The sequence below is a fragment of the Macrobrachium nipponense genome, chromosome 18 (assembly GCF_015104395.2).
Source record: "Macrobrachium nipponense isolate FS-2020 chromosome 18, ASM1510439v2, whole genome shotgun sequence".
NCBI lineage: Eukaryota > Metazoa > Arthropoda > Malacostraca > Decapoda > Palaemonidae > Macrobrachium > Macrobrachium nipponense.
Window position 1 is genome coordinate 54422785 of NC_087211.1, and position 16856 is coordinate 54439640.

Sequence of the window (16856 nt, forward strand, 5' to 3'; positions counted from 1 at the left end):
GTGGGGTTCCTTAGGAGTCCATCACTTTTCTTACTATGTGCGCCGTTTCTAGGATCACACTCTTCTGCATGAGTCCTGGAGCTACTTCAGCCTCTAGTTTTTCCAGATTCCTTTTCAGGGATCTTGGGATCGTGCCTAGCGTTCCTATGATTATGGGTACAATTTCCACTGGCATATCCCATATCCTTCTTATTTCAATTTTCAGGTCTTGATACTTATCCATTTTTTCCCTTTCTTTCTCTTCAACTCTGGTGTCCCATAGTATTGCGACATCAATGAGTGATACTTTCTCCTTGATTTTGTCAATCAACGTCACGTCTGGTCTAATTGCACGTATCTGTTCTGATACCATAGTCCCAGAGGATCTTTGCCTGACCGTTTTCTAGCACTCCTTCAGGTTGGTGCTCGTACCACTTATTACTGCAAGGTAGCTGGTGTTTCTTGCATAGGCTCCAGTGGAGGGCTTTATTATTATTATTACTATTATTATTATTACTCAGCTCTAATCACAGTTATCAGACTATGAGTAAGGTCTCAATAAAATTTGTGCATATATCTTAGACACATATTATTACCTTTCGTAGGAGAGGCTGCAAGACGGTTTTAGTGCGAGGTGTGCAATAATAATAATAATAATTGACCAGAAAATCCCCGAGATCAATACAGAACCGCCAGGGTTCTTTGCAAAGTTTAGCAATAAATCTCCGTTAGGTTTAAGTCCAATTTCCCCCCTCGACGTAGCTGCGGGGCATTTGTCTAGCTCTGTGCTTTGATAAGTGGATATCTGTCCATTGGGAGCGAATTCCTATGATGTATCGCTCGGGAGAGAGAGAGATTCTCGAATTCTTAGCAATGTTTAGATCGTATTCTATTAAAATACATTGTAGCTCTGTTGACTAAAGCAGGAAATTATGTTCCCGGTGATTGGGCGACTCTCCTGTTATTGGAAAGAAGTTGCATGAATTTATATATATATATATATATATATATATATATATATATATATATATATATATAAATATATATATATATAGATATATATATATCTATATATATATATATATATATATATATATATACAGATATATATATATATATATATGAGATATAGTTTCATAGGTAATTGCTATTATTCCACCTTACGTTTATCCGGATCAAGTAAAGATAAGCATTCCCGGGGTGCTTATCTTTACTTGCTCTATTTAGAAATACCCGATGTTTTAACGATTTGTTTTCAGTTTTCATTGTTAAATCATTGCTTGTTTTTGTTTCTAAACACATAATTAGATACTAATCTTTAACAAGTTGGTTTCTGTTAACTGTTAGTAAAACAATTTCCTTTTTGAGAAAATAGTCGATCGTTGAACTTTCGTTTGTTTTACTTCAACATTTTACTTTAGTACAAAATATAGAGCCTCCAAACATGGACGTTCTCTATATGAACAAATCATTAAGCCATCGGTGGTTGAAGACCCGCTTCCGGCAATAAACTGGATGAAGCAGAAGAATCTTCTGAGGAAAGTACTAAAATGTCCTCTATGTAAAAGTTTAATGAAGGGGACGAAACGATCTTCAATTCAAGATAAATACGTCTGGAAGTGCCTAGTCAAAAACTGCGCCAAATACAAGTACTACGAATCAATTCGTAAAGATTCGTTTTTTTTATCGATCAAAGCTTTCATTGCAAAAGTGGATAGAAAGCATTTCCTACTGGTGTCAGGATTTGAGTGTATATCAAACCATACAGTTTTTGAATGTTTCAAAAAAGATAGTCATTGACATGTTCAGTTTTTTCGTGAAGTTTGCGAGAAATATTTTGAAAAAACCTATTAGACTTGGTGGGCCAGGAATAACAGTGCAAATTGATGAGTCTTGCTTCAGCCACAAACCAAAACACCACAGGGGACGCGCTCCTCAGAATCCAATTTGGGTATTTGGGATAGTTGACCCATCTTCGTCACCAGCTTTGGGTTATATGGAGATAGTCTATTCGCGTAATGCCGAAACGCTATTACCGATAATTAAGAAAGTAGTTTTGCCAGGAACAACCATTCACAGTGATCAGTGGGGAGCATATTGCAACATTCAAAGGGACCTAGGATTCGCTCATCATACTGTAAATCACTCGTTAAATTTCGTTGATAGAGCTACCGGAGTTCATACTCAATCGATCGAAAGTTATTGGAATAAACACAAAATACGAATAAAAGGCATGCTCGGATGCAGAAGGGAATTGTTGAACTCTTACTTAAACGAATTTTTGTGGAAAGAAAGAAACCACAATGACAAATTTTATAGGTTTTGTGAAACAGTTGCAAATCAATATTCTTTCGATTAAATTCTTCATTTATATTTTTATGTGTACTCATGAAATATGTATTCATTAAGTATAATTCTTAACTATATTATGATGAATCCATTTTAAAGATATTTATATTTTATTAGGTTTGACAATAAAATTCTAAAACAACATTTGTCATTATCTTTAAGTATAATTTTTAACTATATTATGATGTATCCATTTTAAAGATATTTATATTTTATTTGGTTCGACAATAAAATTCTAAAACAACACTTGTCATTATCTTTAAGTATAATTTTTAGCTATATTATGATGTATCCATTTTAAAGATATTTATATTTTATTTGGTTCGACAATAAAATTCTAAAACAACACTTGTCATTATCTTTACGTTATCCACAGAATTTTGGGGGTGCCCATCTTCACTTGCTCAAAATTGGGAGCGCTTATATTTACTTGGTTAAATCCGGGGGTGCCCATCTTCACTTGCGCGAGTTGGGAGAACTTATCTTTACTTGATCCGTTTAGCCTATACCTCTTATATATGAGAATATTATCTCCACCTTTCTCATATCTCTTGTTCTCTGTGTTCCTTTCCTTTTTTTCGTTCGGTTTCTCCTTCTGACTCTCTTTTTTTTCTCTCGATGACTTTTAGTGCTTCCATTTTTAATGTCGCTGCAATTTTTGCTGCATTTTCAGTCCTCGGTGTTTCGTGCTTTCTTATTCTTCTTCACTTTTTTTATTTTTGTTTTTGGTGACCTTATTTTCAGGCTGTTTTATCTATTCCATCAATTTCGGTTCGCCTCCTTCACTTTATTCTCCCTCTCATTTCTTATTTCATCTCTCTCCGTCCCCTTTCCTTTCCTCTCTCTTTCTCCCTGACCCCGTTTCCCTTCCCCTATTTATTTTCGTTTCCCCACCCTCCTCTTTTTCCTTAACCGATCTCTCTCTCTCTCTCTTAATTTCTGTTCGTTCCCACCCTCTTCTCTCTCTATCTCCTCAATTTCATTTCTTTCCCTCCTCCTTACACCCTTTTCTATCTCTCTCTCTCAATTTATTTTCGTTCCCCCTCTTGCTCTCATTTCACTCCCTCCTCAATTTCCCTTCGCCCATCCTCTTTATTCTTCCCCCTCTTCTCTCTCTCTCTCTCTCTCTCCTTTTACTTCCTTCTCAACTTCTGTCTGTTCCCCTCTTCTCATTTTTAATTTTTTTCTCTTTCTGATAATCTCAACACCCAACACATGTCACTTAAAACGGGTTTGGAATGGCATGCAGAGTTTAGGCCCAAGGTCAAGTGCTGGGACCTATGAGGCCATTCAGCGCGAGAAAAGGAAAATCAGAGTAGGTAGGTTTGAAAGGCGTAACAGGAGTGTCTTTGGAACAGGTCTTAAAATCAAGTTTTTTTTTTTTTTTTTATTCAAACTCCAGGCTTTGGTTGTATTTTTTTTATTTGATAAATACATCATCCTGTGCAAACTAGTTTCTATCACACAGAATACTTACAAAATACTTACAAATCCGTATCACAAACAACAGGGAGTATTCAGTGGTGTGGAATGGTCTGCCGAGCACACACAGTCTGCTTCCATTAACTTCCAGTTAAAGAGCCGGTTTCTCAGATCTTTCTTCAGTGACTCATTAGTGCTGTTTGTCCGCCCCGGGTAGGAAGGGGACCTGTTTGTCCGCCCCGGGTGGGGGCGGGATTGGTATGGGAGACAGCATCGCCTTCCAGCACCCGCTAAGAAGCTCGTACTACAAAAAAAAAGGTGCACAATTCCGATGATTATTTTACTCCTCTAGTTTTCATTCAAGTGCTCTTTTGCTTATTTCAATTTGGACTCTTAATCTAATATAATCATCCGCTTTTGACGTCATCTGACTACAGTTTACTTTCGATTCTCTTTTATGGAGGCAAGTTTGTGTCGTATTGAAAGAAATTTATCTATTTACTTTTTGCTCCTCAATAACTTGACAACACTACTTAATACTTTCATTTTCAAGTACAAATATATCCATTTACCTGTTTCAGGCATTAATTACTTCATCACGAAAGAATGGCTACACAATGAGCAAGTTGTTATTGTATTCAAACTTTCGTCGTCTTGACAGTTTATCTGTTGGCGAGGGTTTATTGGTCTGTAATGTGGAGCTATCTAAAAGAATTGCATTTCTAATGTCTTCATTTATAACTATACAACCACGAGGGTAACTGGAGAAACATTACTCCCTCGTTCGATAAAAAAAATATTTCTCCTTCTTTAGCGTGACTTTTTCCTCGTCGAAGGCAAAAGTTGGAAGCATTTGATCGAATGCTTCTTCTTCTATGTAAATGACCAAGGAAGTTAATGGAGGCGCCGTATTCAGCGATATGTTTTGGCGTTGAAGGCAAACCATTCCACGGGGAAACAAAACAGCGACTTAAGTCAGGTGATATCGTCATGACGTGTGAAGCAACAGTATAAGAAAACACTCTACACAGTACGAAACGTCTGTAGAAACACGCTGGAAAAATATATATGCGATATGTGTCTAAGACCGTCGGTATATAAACACACTACACACTCTTGACAAAGCAAAAAGACAGTGACTTGAGAAACTCTCTCTCTCTCACACACACACACGATTGCAGACAAATTAGTAAACGTGGTGACACGATGCTGTAGTGTATATCTTTCTGGTTTTATTTATATAAGTACTGATACTCTTTTTTTCATTTTCTTCTCCGTAACTAGTGAAGTCCCTTGTCTTCTCTGCTTATAAGTATCGCGACTTTCAATATATATATATATATATATATATATATATATATATATATATATATATATATATATATATATATTACCACAGAGTCCTTTCAGGAATTATCTGTATTTTAAACACTGCGACCTTTTTCAACAACTTTCCATAAGTGCTCAGTCGTTTTAAGTCGGTTATTTTCCGTTTATGAATACTACAACCTTTTAAATACTTTTCTTATAAGTACTACATCGGTCTTTAAAGTTACGTACACTTATAAACATCGATCTGTATATATATATGTATTTTTTTCAAGGAATCTTTGGTATAATCATTTTCATCTGTTGATCACATCAGCATCTAAAGCAACAAGAGCCTGCAGACATCTTTGCCTCTCCGAATGCTTCGACGATCTCTCCCTCAGCTTCAATGGTTTCCTCAAATGGCACTGAGGCTATATTGGCACTGTTCATTATCACTTTCTGAAGGCACTATATAGTGAGCCTGCTGCAAGTCACGATTCAGCAACCGTCATGTACCTACTTTGGACTTGACAAGTCAGCCATGCAGCCACGAAATTTGAACCCTTTTCTCAGGCTGATATCCGTTGCTTTGCCAGCATACCTGAACGTAGCCAAGACACTGCACCAAAAAAAAAAAAAAAATGTCTAAATACATCACCTAGTCTGAATAAGATGAATTACGAAGACTGTAAAATAAAAGACAAGAAAACTTAGCTCAGGCAGTTCTCCGTTACCTTAAGAACTCAAATGAACGTAACCGAGAAAGGTGCACCCTTAATTGAAAAAAATGATCTATAAAAAACTGGCAAAACTTATCCATCTCTTTTCACCCGAAATCCGGAGATCCGTAGCAACGCAGAATTTCAGCGAAACATCGTTATTTTGACCAAACGAACCAAAGATATCGCGGGTTCACAATACTTTTTATTCCAGGCCTAAAGGCGCGTTGTTTATCAGCACCACTGGCGCGTTCATTTCTCCTCCAGATCAAAAGGGGGGTTACGGGTTACCGGGTCCTGAATTCGGCTTCTGAATGACTTCCTGATCAAATGAGTGGTTCTCTGACCAGATGATTTTCCAATGACGCTAATTTAGAGTTACTCTCTCTCTCCCTCTCAAAAAAAAAGTCAATCCTAGGTTAGATTGAACCGAATTAAAAGTTTAAAATGTTTGGAGGTGAAAGACAATTGGTGCCTGCTTGCAAAGTCTCTTAGTCCCAGGGGACAGAAGGTCAAATACTAGCTATGCCGCTAACCAGCTTTGACATCAAACGGCTTCGAAGTCAAATATCTTTGGGGTTTGGCACCAACGCCCTCAGGTTCAAACGGCTTCGAAGTTTGACATCGAATGGCTTGAAGTTCAATCAGCTTTGACATCAGTGGGCCTCGTGTTCAAACAGCTTTGATTTCAAAAGACTTCAGGGCCAGATAGCTGACACGAAACAGCTTTAGGACCAAGTAGTTGACACGAAACAGCTTCAAGACCAAATAGCTGACACGAAACAGCTTCAGGACCAAATAGATGACACGAAACAGCTTCAGGACTAAGTAGATGACACAAAACAGCTTCAGGACCAAATAGATGACACGAAACAGCTTCAGGACCAAATAGATGACACGAAACAGCTTCAGGACCAAATAGATGACGCGAAACAGCTTCAGGACCAAATAGCTGATACGAAACATAGATGATGAGCTTGCGACTAGATTGACATGACAGCTTCAAGACCAGCTGACAAACGACAGCTTCAGGGCAAACTTGTTTCGACATTACACTGCGTCAGGGTTAAATGGTATTAGTTGACCTAACTTCATGGGAATTAAAGATTTCTCTTTTCTCTTCTCTCTCTCTCTCTTTGTATCAAGATGTCTCGTTCTGGTGATGAATTCATTTCATAAATAAACCACTAAATTAAACTGATGGCTTTTCTGGCTTCAGTGCGACCGCTTCTCTCTCACAGCAGACACCCACGGTCTGTTGCAGTTTTCAGCAGTGGTTTACTGGAACCCAGCGTTGCGTTATCACAGTGGCTGAAGCCAAATTAAGCTCGGTAGAAAAACCTCTGGAGATTTTTTTTTTTTTTTTTTCGAAATATCATTCTGTGGAACCTCCTTACTGATGGAATGTGAAGGAACTTGTTAGGGAAGTCACGATTACCGCGAAATCAGGTGCTGGATATGAAACTGCGGGGAGAAAACAACTTATATATATATATATATATATATATATATATATATAATAATATATATATATATATATATATATATATATATATATATATAATTACAACCGCATACTGACATGAACTTCTCGCGCACGCATCAATAAAAACATACGCACATTTTACATACATCACGTGTCTATATACTCTCACGCAAACATTCATATATGAAGGTTTTTGAGCGACACAAAAGGGAACATGTTTGTCTTATAATACGCATTGTGCTTAAATTGTCTATATACAGTTTATCACATCACAGGTCACAAATAAAAAAAGGAAAAAATAGAAGTGAATAAATAATAATAATAAAAGAGAATATAAACATAACTTGTCACTCAGTCAATATTTATAGTGTCGTGTTCTGGCAAACTACACCTTTCATGTGACGATGTTTTCGTCAATGTTCTTTGTATCGTAAATATTAAATTCTCTTTGTTATTCTTCGTGACAAACATTCACTTTTTTCGCGGCTCGTTTAAGCTGTTATTGTTCGCACTGCTTTGTGGCGTAGAGGCACAGACTTGCTCTGTCAGGTGGTTCATGAAGTACGAGGGTGGGGAGAGAATTCCAGATACCAGAGGTGACCGGTATGAAGGATCTGGTCAGATTGGTCGTCTTTCGAGGTAGAGGCTCCTACATAGATCTTGTAACGTTATTATTATTGTTAGAAATAATATTATTATTATTTTAGTGATTATTCTCTTCCGTTTTCTATTCTTAGTTTCTGTTCTCTATTATTTTATTCCTCAGCAATTTTCAAATCTCAACCTTAACCTAATATTTCGGATCAGAAAGAACACACTCGGCGGATATCCAATGAAATCGAAGTGATTTTATCTAAAAGCCAATACACAGTTACACACACACACACGCATACGCACATGCACACGCGCACACGAACATACAACAGCGTCTTAACCGTTATCCACAACACTTACGACATGCTTAATTCAAAAGATGCCAGCCCAGCGACTGGAGAATGTCCACTCTTGTTCACCACAGCACTGTATCACCCGTATGCTTTAAGTCCTCGAAAATATATATAAAATCCTGATGATGCTTCTTCTTGTTTGACATTTTACGCCGGGGAACGGATGCAACTTCGTATTTCGCCCGTTTTCCATTTAGCAGTTCCTCTCAGGTATACTACACTGCCCAAGGGATGTCCTTTTCCATAACAAGAGAGAGAAATGGTTGAACGAGATATTTGGGAAGTTATATACGTCTGTATACGCCTGCCTCTTGATAGAGCCCTCAGCGTCTTCTCAGAAGTTCCAGGCGATAGAGAGGAACGCGTTTTTGAACGAAAGGCGCAAAAAAAAAAAAAATTGGCCTAGTAAAACACGTCTATATCTTGATTTTTTCCCTTTAACGCATTTTGAATGAAAGGCGCCAAAAAACTGGCCTAATAAAACACGTATATGTCTTGATTTTTTCCTTTTAACGCTTTTTGAATGAAAGGCGGCAAAAAAACTGCCCTAATAAAATACATCTGTCTCGATTTTTTTCTTTTTTGCCTCCTGTTCCACTGAGGTAACGCTCATTTTGGCACCCTCTGAAATACACGTAATCTGCTGGCTCAATAAACACTGTCTAATCAGTTCCCAGCCTCAGCATTGTCGAGTTAAACACAAGGACAGAAAAAATATATCTTTATTTATTCGACTGGAACTTTGTCACCAGAGCGAGCTCTTATCAGACGACTATCTACATAATATTCCAGAACTTCTTCGCTCGTAATGACTCCGTATTAATACTGATTAATCTCCGGTTTAGCGTGAATCACAGCAAAGTGGTCACAACACGAAGGGGTCGTCTTTTTCTTTGCTTTTTTGAAACGTGAAAAACTTTGACATTCGCCATCACCGAATCTCTTGATCAACCTTTCAGACAATCAGATTTAAATGGTATATATACCCATTTCTAGTCAGTTTGCAAGCTAGAATTATATCTGTGAAGTTCTTGATTCGCATTGTTCACTTAAATAGTCTTGGAATGTGTTGCTTTTCAATTTATTCTCACTATTTCAAGAGAAACTTGAGCGTCATCGTTGTGTACACAACTCAGTTCAGTTTCACTTTCACTGTAAATTCACTTCCAGAATTACTTTAGTAGTTGTAACAGTTAAATATTCTTCAACAATTAATGCAGAACAACATCCACCTACTCAGATATGTCGGTATCACACTGGTTCTTATCGAGACACTCAGCCGAGCCAGTTAGGTTCCAGTCTTTTGAGTCTCTCGTGCCACCTCGGCGTTCCACGCTGAACAGGATTCCAGAACCAACTTAAGTGATCCAGTTCCCGGCTTTGGAAGAGCCTCTTCCGACCCTTGCCGTTCCAGGATATACTTAACTGATTCAGTCCCAGATTTTGGAAGTCTCTACCGACCTCTTGAACGTTCCAAACTCAAAATAGCTGATCGACTTTGGGACTTTTGAAAAATTCTTCCGCATCTAACGTTCCAGTTTCAGCCGAACTGATTCGGTTTCGGTCTTTTGAGATGCCTTCCTCGTCTCTACAGTATCCCAGATTCAGGCGAACTGATTCATTCTCAGCCGTTTTGAGCGTTCCAGACGCCACCAAAAAGAATCTATTAATTTTTTTTTTTTTTTTTTGAGGGACTACGTCGTCGCATTCGGTCACAGCAGCAGAGCAATGTTTATCCAGCCCGCCTGGAAAAGTTCTCGCGATGTCGCGGCGGTCTTCCATCCAGACTCAGCCGAACTGGTTCATCTCCAGCCTTTTGAGAGTCTCCTCGGAGGCAGTGCCGTTCCAGATGGCCCTGCAGAGCTGGCGGTCCCTGAAATCTCCCCAGCCTCCGTTGCCCTTCTTGACGCGACCCGACCCCCTGTAGACGTTCTGGTAGGCGAGGTGCTTCGGGAAGAGCCACTCCCGCCCGAGGTTTATTCGCGTCTTAGCTGCTTGTACCTCCTTCTGGACGTCACACGTCCTCTTCTTGACGTGCGTCCCGCTGCGGGTGAAGGGCAATGGGTGAGGGAAACGGGTCTGTTTTTCAAGCCTAGACTAATACTATGTTATTCTACGTAATTCTCTTTAGAAGACAATAAATTTCTGTTGGTTCTATATGACTGTTTGACCTTTTATACAATAATAATAATAATACCTAGACTAATACATATCATTCCGTGTAGCCTTTTTATGCAAGACAGTAGGTTTCTGTTGATCCGATATGACTATTTGCAACTTTTGAATAACGATAATAAAAATACCTATATGAGATTCAGGGCCTCTGTAACACGGTTTTTTGGACTTTGCTCCTTATCAAAGCATCGGATGTAGCTGAAACTTGACATATGTATATTTGACAACCACACACAAATTTTGTCAGCATTATCAATAACCTAAACCCGATAGTTTTAATTTTTATCGAGTTAAAATTATCTAGCCGACGCCATGGCCAATGATTACGAGCCAAGAGTCGAAAAACATTCACTACATAAGCAAGGTAAACACCGTTTTACAAAATGTTGCCCCGCCCATCCACCAGACAGAAACTCATTCACCTTATTCCATCGGCTCTGTAACCCATAGCAGTCAAGAATGGCTAACAGGATTTGGAATTGTCCCCGTGATTGGAAAACTGCATTTGTCTTACGACTTGCAACTTTATACAGTCAAGAGAAAGCCCGTGGCCATACTTACTATAGCCTGAATAGGTAATTATTCAGTTTCTAGTTTAAATCCAATGTTTATGGTCTGGTTTGTATTTAGTGTAACGTGATTATAATACTTGTAATGTCCTTCAGGATTTTGAACATTTCCATTAACTATTTACCATTCCACCAAGAGAGAGAAAGAGAGAGATTGTATGTAAACAGTCTTTATATAACTATTTTTGTTAAAATAAGATTTTTATCCAAAGTAAATACAAGCTAATATGTGCTAAAATCTCCAGCAGACCAACGGATCATCCGATATAATTTTTTTTTCTTCTTTAGGCCGTACGACCGTGTTGGATATAAAGACTTTATGAATGGCGGAACGATACATGAATGTGGGTGGGGTATCTGTGCTAGCGTAGTAATACTACTTAGCAGTAGTGCCACAACAGTAGTAATAGGATCATTTAGCACTTCTTACCACTACTCGAGAAATGAGTTTTTATAGCCAGAAGTTAAATTTTCTAATCCAACAATGCCCATGGTAGCCTTCAGTATTATCCTGAATTATTATAACGAGGCCAAAGTGGGTGGAGCCTCATGAAGTCATCATTCTGACGATAATTATTGGTGAAGGTTTAAAGCCAAAATACAGTACCTGCTATTTTTTTTTTAGTAAATAGGTAGATAGCTAATAAATAAAAATTGCTTGACATTGGATATAGCAGTTATCAAATCAAGCTTGTTTACTGTTTTTGAAAATTACCAACTATTCCCTACATCTTGTCAATTTGATTTTGACCTATTAAGTAGACTGTAATTTCTTAGGACACTTATTTTGGGAGTTAGACTAATAATCGAAGTGTTTTTGTATTTATTAACATATTTTGTTGGTTTGTTCATTATGACAATTATCAGTGGAGTGGTTTCAGAGTTCATAAAGGTGTACTGCTTTGCTTGTATTTAAATTTTTATGTCATTGTTGCCAGAGGTCTAGCCTTCGCTACGTATAGCCAATCATCCATCGAGAAAGAGGGAAGAAATGCTGTCATAAGTTACGTAACGAGTGCGTTCGAAACCTTTTCTCTGAGTAAGTTGGCCCCCGTCTTCAAAAAAAGTCACTTTTACATTAGAAGTACCAAATTTGTTCAACCTACGTAATGTAGAATACAGTCAAAAATTATGTGTAGATATAATGTGTATTCTGAATAAGCGTTATATTTATGAAATGCATAGATAAAAAGTTATTGCGAAAAAACCGTGTTACAGAGGCCCTGAATCTCATAGCTAATATATATAATTCCACGTAGCCTTTTTTTTTTGCAAGGCAGTGGATTTCTGTTGATTCAGTGTGACTGTTTGCACATAATAATAATAATTAATAATTAAATTAATAAAATAATAATAATAATAATAATAATAATAATAATAATAATAGATAATAATAATAATAATAATAATAATTAATATAATAATAATCAATAATTTAATAATAATAATATAATAATAATAATAATAATAATAATAATAATAATAATAATAATAATAATAATATACAGGTAGCAGACCCTGTTTCAAGCAAGTGGTATTAAAATCAGCGATCAGAGAGAGATAGAGAACGCTCTATGTAAACTGAATGCAGCTGATGCAGCTATCACCTTCCATTTATTTAAATAATGACAAAAATAAGGAAAAAAATTGTAAAAAAATAATACTTACCAGCTGCCGACGTGTATGACCCTGGAGAACTTGACCGAGAGCATAGACATCCTGGGCTTGAAGCACGTTTGGATGAGGTTGTTGAGGGTCCAGTCCCAGTTGTAGTCGTCGAATTGGCAGAACTGGTTCTTGCAGGAGGCCAGCGACTTCCAGGCGGCCATGTCCAGGGCGAATCCCAGGTTGTGCTTCGTCACCCACCAGTCGCCTCGCTCCACCTGCGGTGGTGCAATTATGAGGTCAGAGGGGAGGCAATTTTCTCATTCTATCTTTCGGTTCTGGGTCCTACTTTTGTTCCCTAATGGGCACCGTGTTCTTTGGAAGCTTGATTCAAGAATTTCACGTCAGTGGCCCCTTTGGTGGGGTTGTTCCATATGAATAGGGTTCATCTTCTGAATAATAATAATAATAATAATAATAATAATAATAGTAATAATAATAATAATAATAATAATAATAATAATAATAATAATAATAATAATAATAATAATAATAATAATAATAATAATAATAATAATAATAATAGCTATGGCCCCTTGGGTGGGCTGGTTCCATATGAATAGGGTTCATCTTTTGAATAATAATAATAATGATTGCAGGTCCACAATATTATCGCATGTGAAGTATAAAGTCTTTAATAACAAGAGCTTTCGAACCTTGTACTAGTTTCATCTTCAGTCAAGTGAACATTATGAATTTAAAAATCCGTCGAAGTAAACTTCTGAACAGGACAATTCCACAATGGCGAACGCAAATGCAGGAAGCGCTCAACAGCCTAACTAGGTAATTCCGTTGTTGTTGTTCGAATTCCTGTTTGCTGGAACGTCTTGTGGGCTGTGGATCTCCACAGAACAACCTAGCTGCTTGGCTCACCCAAGCACTCAGGAATTTCCTAGGAACATTTCCAAATGCTCACCTTCAACATTCACATCAATTCATCCGGCGCGTTAGGGAGTTGGGATGTGTGGACGGCAATATGGCCAGCTTTGATGATACGGCTTTGTTTACTAATGTCCCCTTAGACTATGTACTAACTAATCTAAAAGAAGAACATGATCTTGGCAACATTAGTTTTCCTATTCCAGTAGACCAATTCTTCGCACTTATTAAATTATGCGTAACCTCAACAGTGTTCCAATTCAATAACCAAGGATTTGGCCAAAAGGAAGGTGTAGCTATGGGTTCCCCCTTGTCCCCCGTACTTGCAAATCTATGCATGGAGTTTGTTGAAAGGGAAATCTTAAACAGGTGTGATGATACAATAAAACCATTGCTCTGGGTTAGGTGTGTAGACGACATATTCGTTGTCATCCGAAGAAACAATCAGAACTTAAAGAGATTATTAGAAATAGCCAACAGTATTCTCCCCTTCATAAAATTCACAATAGAGAGAGAAGTAAATTACAAACAACCTTTTTTGGACGTGCTAGTCATTAGAGATCACAATAATCATAAATTCAAATTCTCTGTGTATCGCAAAACAACCAACTCAGAAAGTTACATACATTTTTATTCATTCCATGCCAATAACATTAAGAGCAATGTAGTAATGAACTTTGCCCTACGTGCGTTTAAAATATGCGACCCGGAGTTTGTCGATGGAGAAATTCAGCACATACGATCAACCTTCCGAGGACTAAGATACCCCGATCATTTTATTGACAAAGCCATTTCACGAGCTAAGAAAGCATTTTATCGTCCTGTTAACAACCCCAAGGAAAAACCCAACAGATTCTTACCCCTCCCATTTGATCCCAACCTCGACAAATTATGTAACTATGCTAACAGTAGCCAGAGAGATACTAAAATAGTTTTCAAATACCCAAACACGATTAGCCATAAACTAATTAGAAACAACAATAACGATAAGAATACTATCATTCCCGGAGTTTACGAAATCCCCTGTCAGGACTGTAAGGATAAATATTTTGGGGAAAGTGGAAGAGAACTACCGACCCGAATAGGGGAACACAAACACGCATATGCACTTCATGCACAGAACAATGCAATAGTTTCCCATGCTTTTAAGAACAACCATAGACCGAATTGGGATGGATCTAACATAATTTTTAAAAATAAAAATGTCCAAACAAGAAGACTAGTGGCAGGCGCCGCCATAAACTTAGGAGAAGCTTTTTATGGTAACAAGTCGTTCGTTGAGGAAGACCCATTAGTCAATTTTTGCATTCTTAAAAACTTTGTTAGAAATTTTAATTTTAAGACAATCTCTGTTTTTCCTCTGCCTGATGCTGCCCCCTCTTCTGCTCTCCTCCCTCAGACAGATTACAGCACGGGGGACGTGACGTCCAGCATTGTTGCAGCCGCGCCGCCAGGGGAACACCGTGTAGCATCATCACAGCCCACAAGACGTTAAAGCAGAATAGCAAACAGGAATTCGAACAACAACAACAACGGAATTACCTAGTTGGGCTGTTGAGCGCTTCCTTCATTTGCGTTCGCCATAGTGGAATTGTCCTGTTCAGAAGTTTACTTCGACGGATTTTTAAATTCATAATGTTCACTTGACTGAAGATGAACCTAGCACAAGGTTCGAAAGCTCTTGTTATTAAAGATTTTATACTTCACATGCGATATTATTGTGGACCTGCAATCATTGTCATAATTTTCGACACTGAAAATTGTGCCCATTAATAATAATAATAATAATAATAATAATAATAATAATAATAATAATAATAATAGCTATGGCCCCTTGGCTGGGCTGGTTCCATATGAATAGGGTTCATCTCCGGAATAATAATAATAATAATAATAATAATAATAATAATAATAATAATAATAATAATATAATAATAAGAATAATAGCTATGGCCCTTAGGTGGGCTGGTTCCATATAAATAGGGTTCATCTTCTGAATAATAATGAATAATAATAATAATATTGGCATGCATGATAGCACTGTTTTAGAATGGTAATGATGAGAGGAGTAAAAATAATGAATATTCTTTTAACTCTTGATATAATGATAATTATAGATTCTTTTATTGGTAGAAAGCAACAATTTCAGTTATGACAGCTTTCAGGCAATAATAATAATAATAATAATAATAATAATAATAATAATAATAATAATAATAATATATTATTATTATTATTATTATTATTATTATTATTATTATTATATTATTATTATTATTATTATTATTATTATTACTATTATCTTTTGGCTTTATGAAAATGCCAGTAGGAGCCACATAACAAGTCCCAAGCAATTAATAATCATAATAATAATAATAATAATAATAATAATAAATAATAATAATAATAATAATAATAATCTTTTTGAATTAATGAAAGTGACAGTAATTTATATAAAATCCCAGCAATAATAATAATAATAATAATAATAATAATAAATAATATCACAAAGTCCACCAAGATGATAACATAACCACTCCGTTCCGCGACTTACGAAATTTTTGTAGACGCTCGGGGACATTTTGTTGTAATTCCCGAGAGCGAGAACCTGACAGGCGCTACAGTGAGAGCCCCTTTGCTTCTGAAGGACGGAGAGGACGTAGAGGAGGTCCGGCAGGATGTAGTGGTCCTCCTCCAGGAATATCACTTGACCTGTGTAGTTCACCTTCGTGGCTCTTAGGTCATGGAAGACCCTGATGTTGGGGGGAGGAGAAGAGACAATGCATGTATGTATATACGTGTGTATATAATAATATTATTATATATATTATATATATATATATATATAATATATATATATATATATATATTATATATAATAAAAGGAGCTCATAAAAACGCCAAATATAGAAAGAAAGTACTACGTATATTTCAGATACTGCTGTCTCTCTGTCTCTCTTCAGGTAGGTAATGAAAGAGAAAAGTTACAGAAAAGGCGGTATTTTATGACCAAAGAATCACCATCCACAGGTAAAAGCCGTTCTAGGTTACCCCTGCTGATAACATTTCTGTAAATTTTCTCATCCGTTACCTACCTGAAGAGAGAGACAGACAGCAGTCTCTGAAACATAGTACTTTTTTCTGTATTTTGGTGTTTTTATTGGCTCCTTTTATTAGATGGAATTCTGTTGTAACAGAAGATTTTTACCACTCATATACACATATATATATATATATATATATATATATATATATATATATATATATATATATATATATATATATATATTTCTGGGCTCAGCCGTGTCGCTCTGTGAAAATATGTCTCCTTTAGCACTAATTCTAGCAAAATATT

At 36.8% G+C, this 16856-nt stretch overlaps 1 protein-coding gene across 2 annotated transcripts in view; it reads right to left on the reverse strand.

Moving 5' to 3' along the window:
• Positions 1-8220: 8220 nt before the first annotated feature.
• The window catches only part of LOC135197071 (alpha-1,6-mannosyl-glycoprotein 2-beta-N-acetylglucosaminyltransferase-like), a 139317-nt gene continuing 130681 nt past the window's right edge, over positions 8221-16856 (reverse strand). For both annotated transcript variants that reach the window (XM_064224021.1, XM_064224020.1), the window contains 3 exons: positions 16056-16254; positions 12626-12840; positions 8221-10257 (listed from right to left, as the gene is read on the reverse strand). In XM_064224021.1, the coding sequence (XP_064080091.1) occupies positions 10002-10257; positions 12626-12840; positions 16056-16254 (670 nt within the window). In that variant the 3' untranslated portion in view covers positions 8221-10001. The remainder of the gene's footprint in view (positions 10258-12625; positions 12841-16055; positions 16255-16856) is intronic.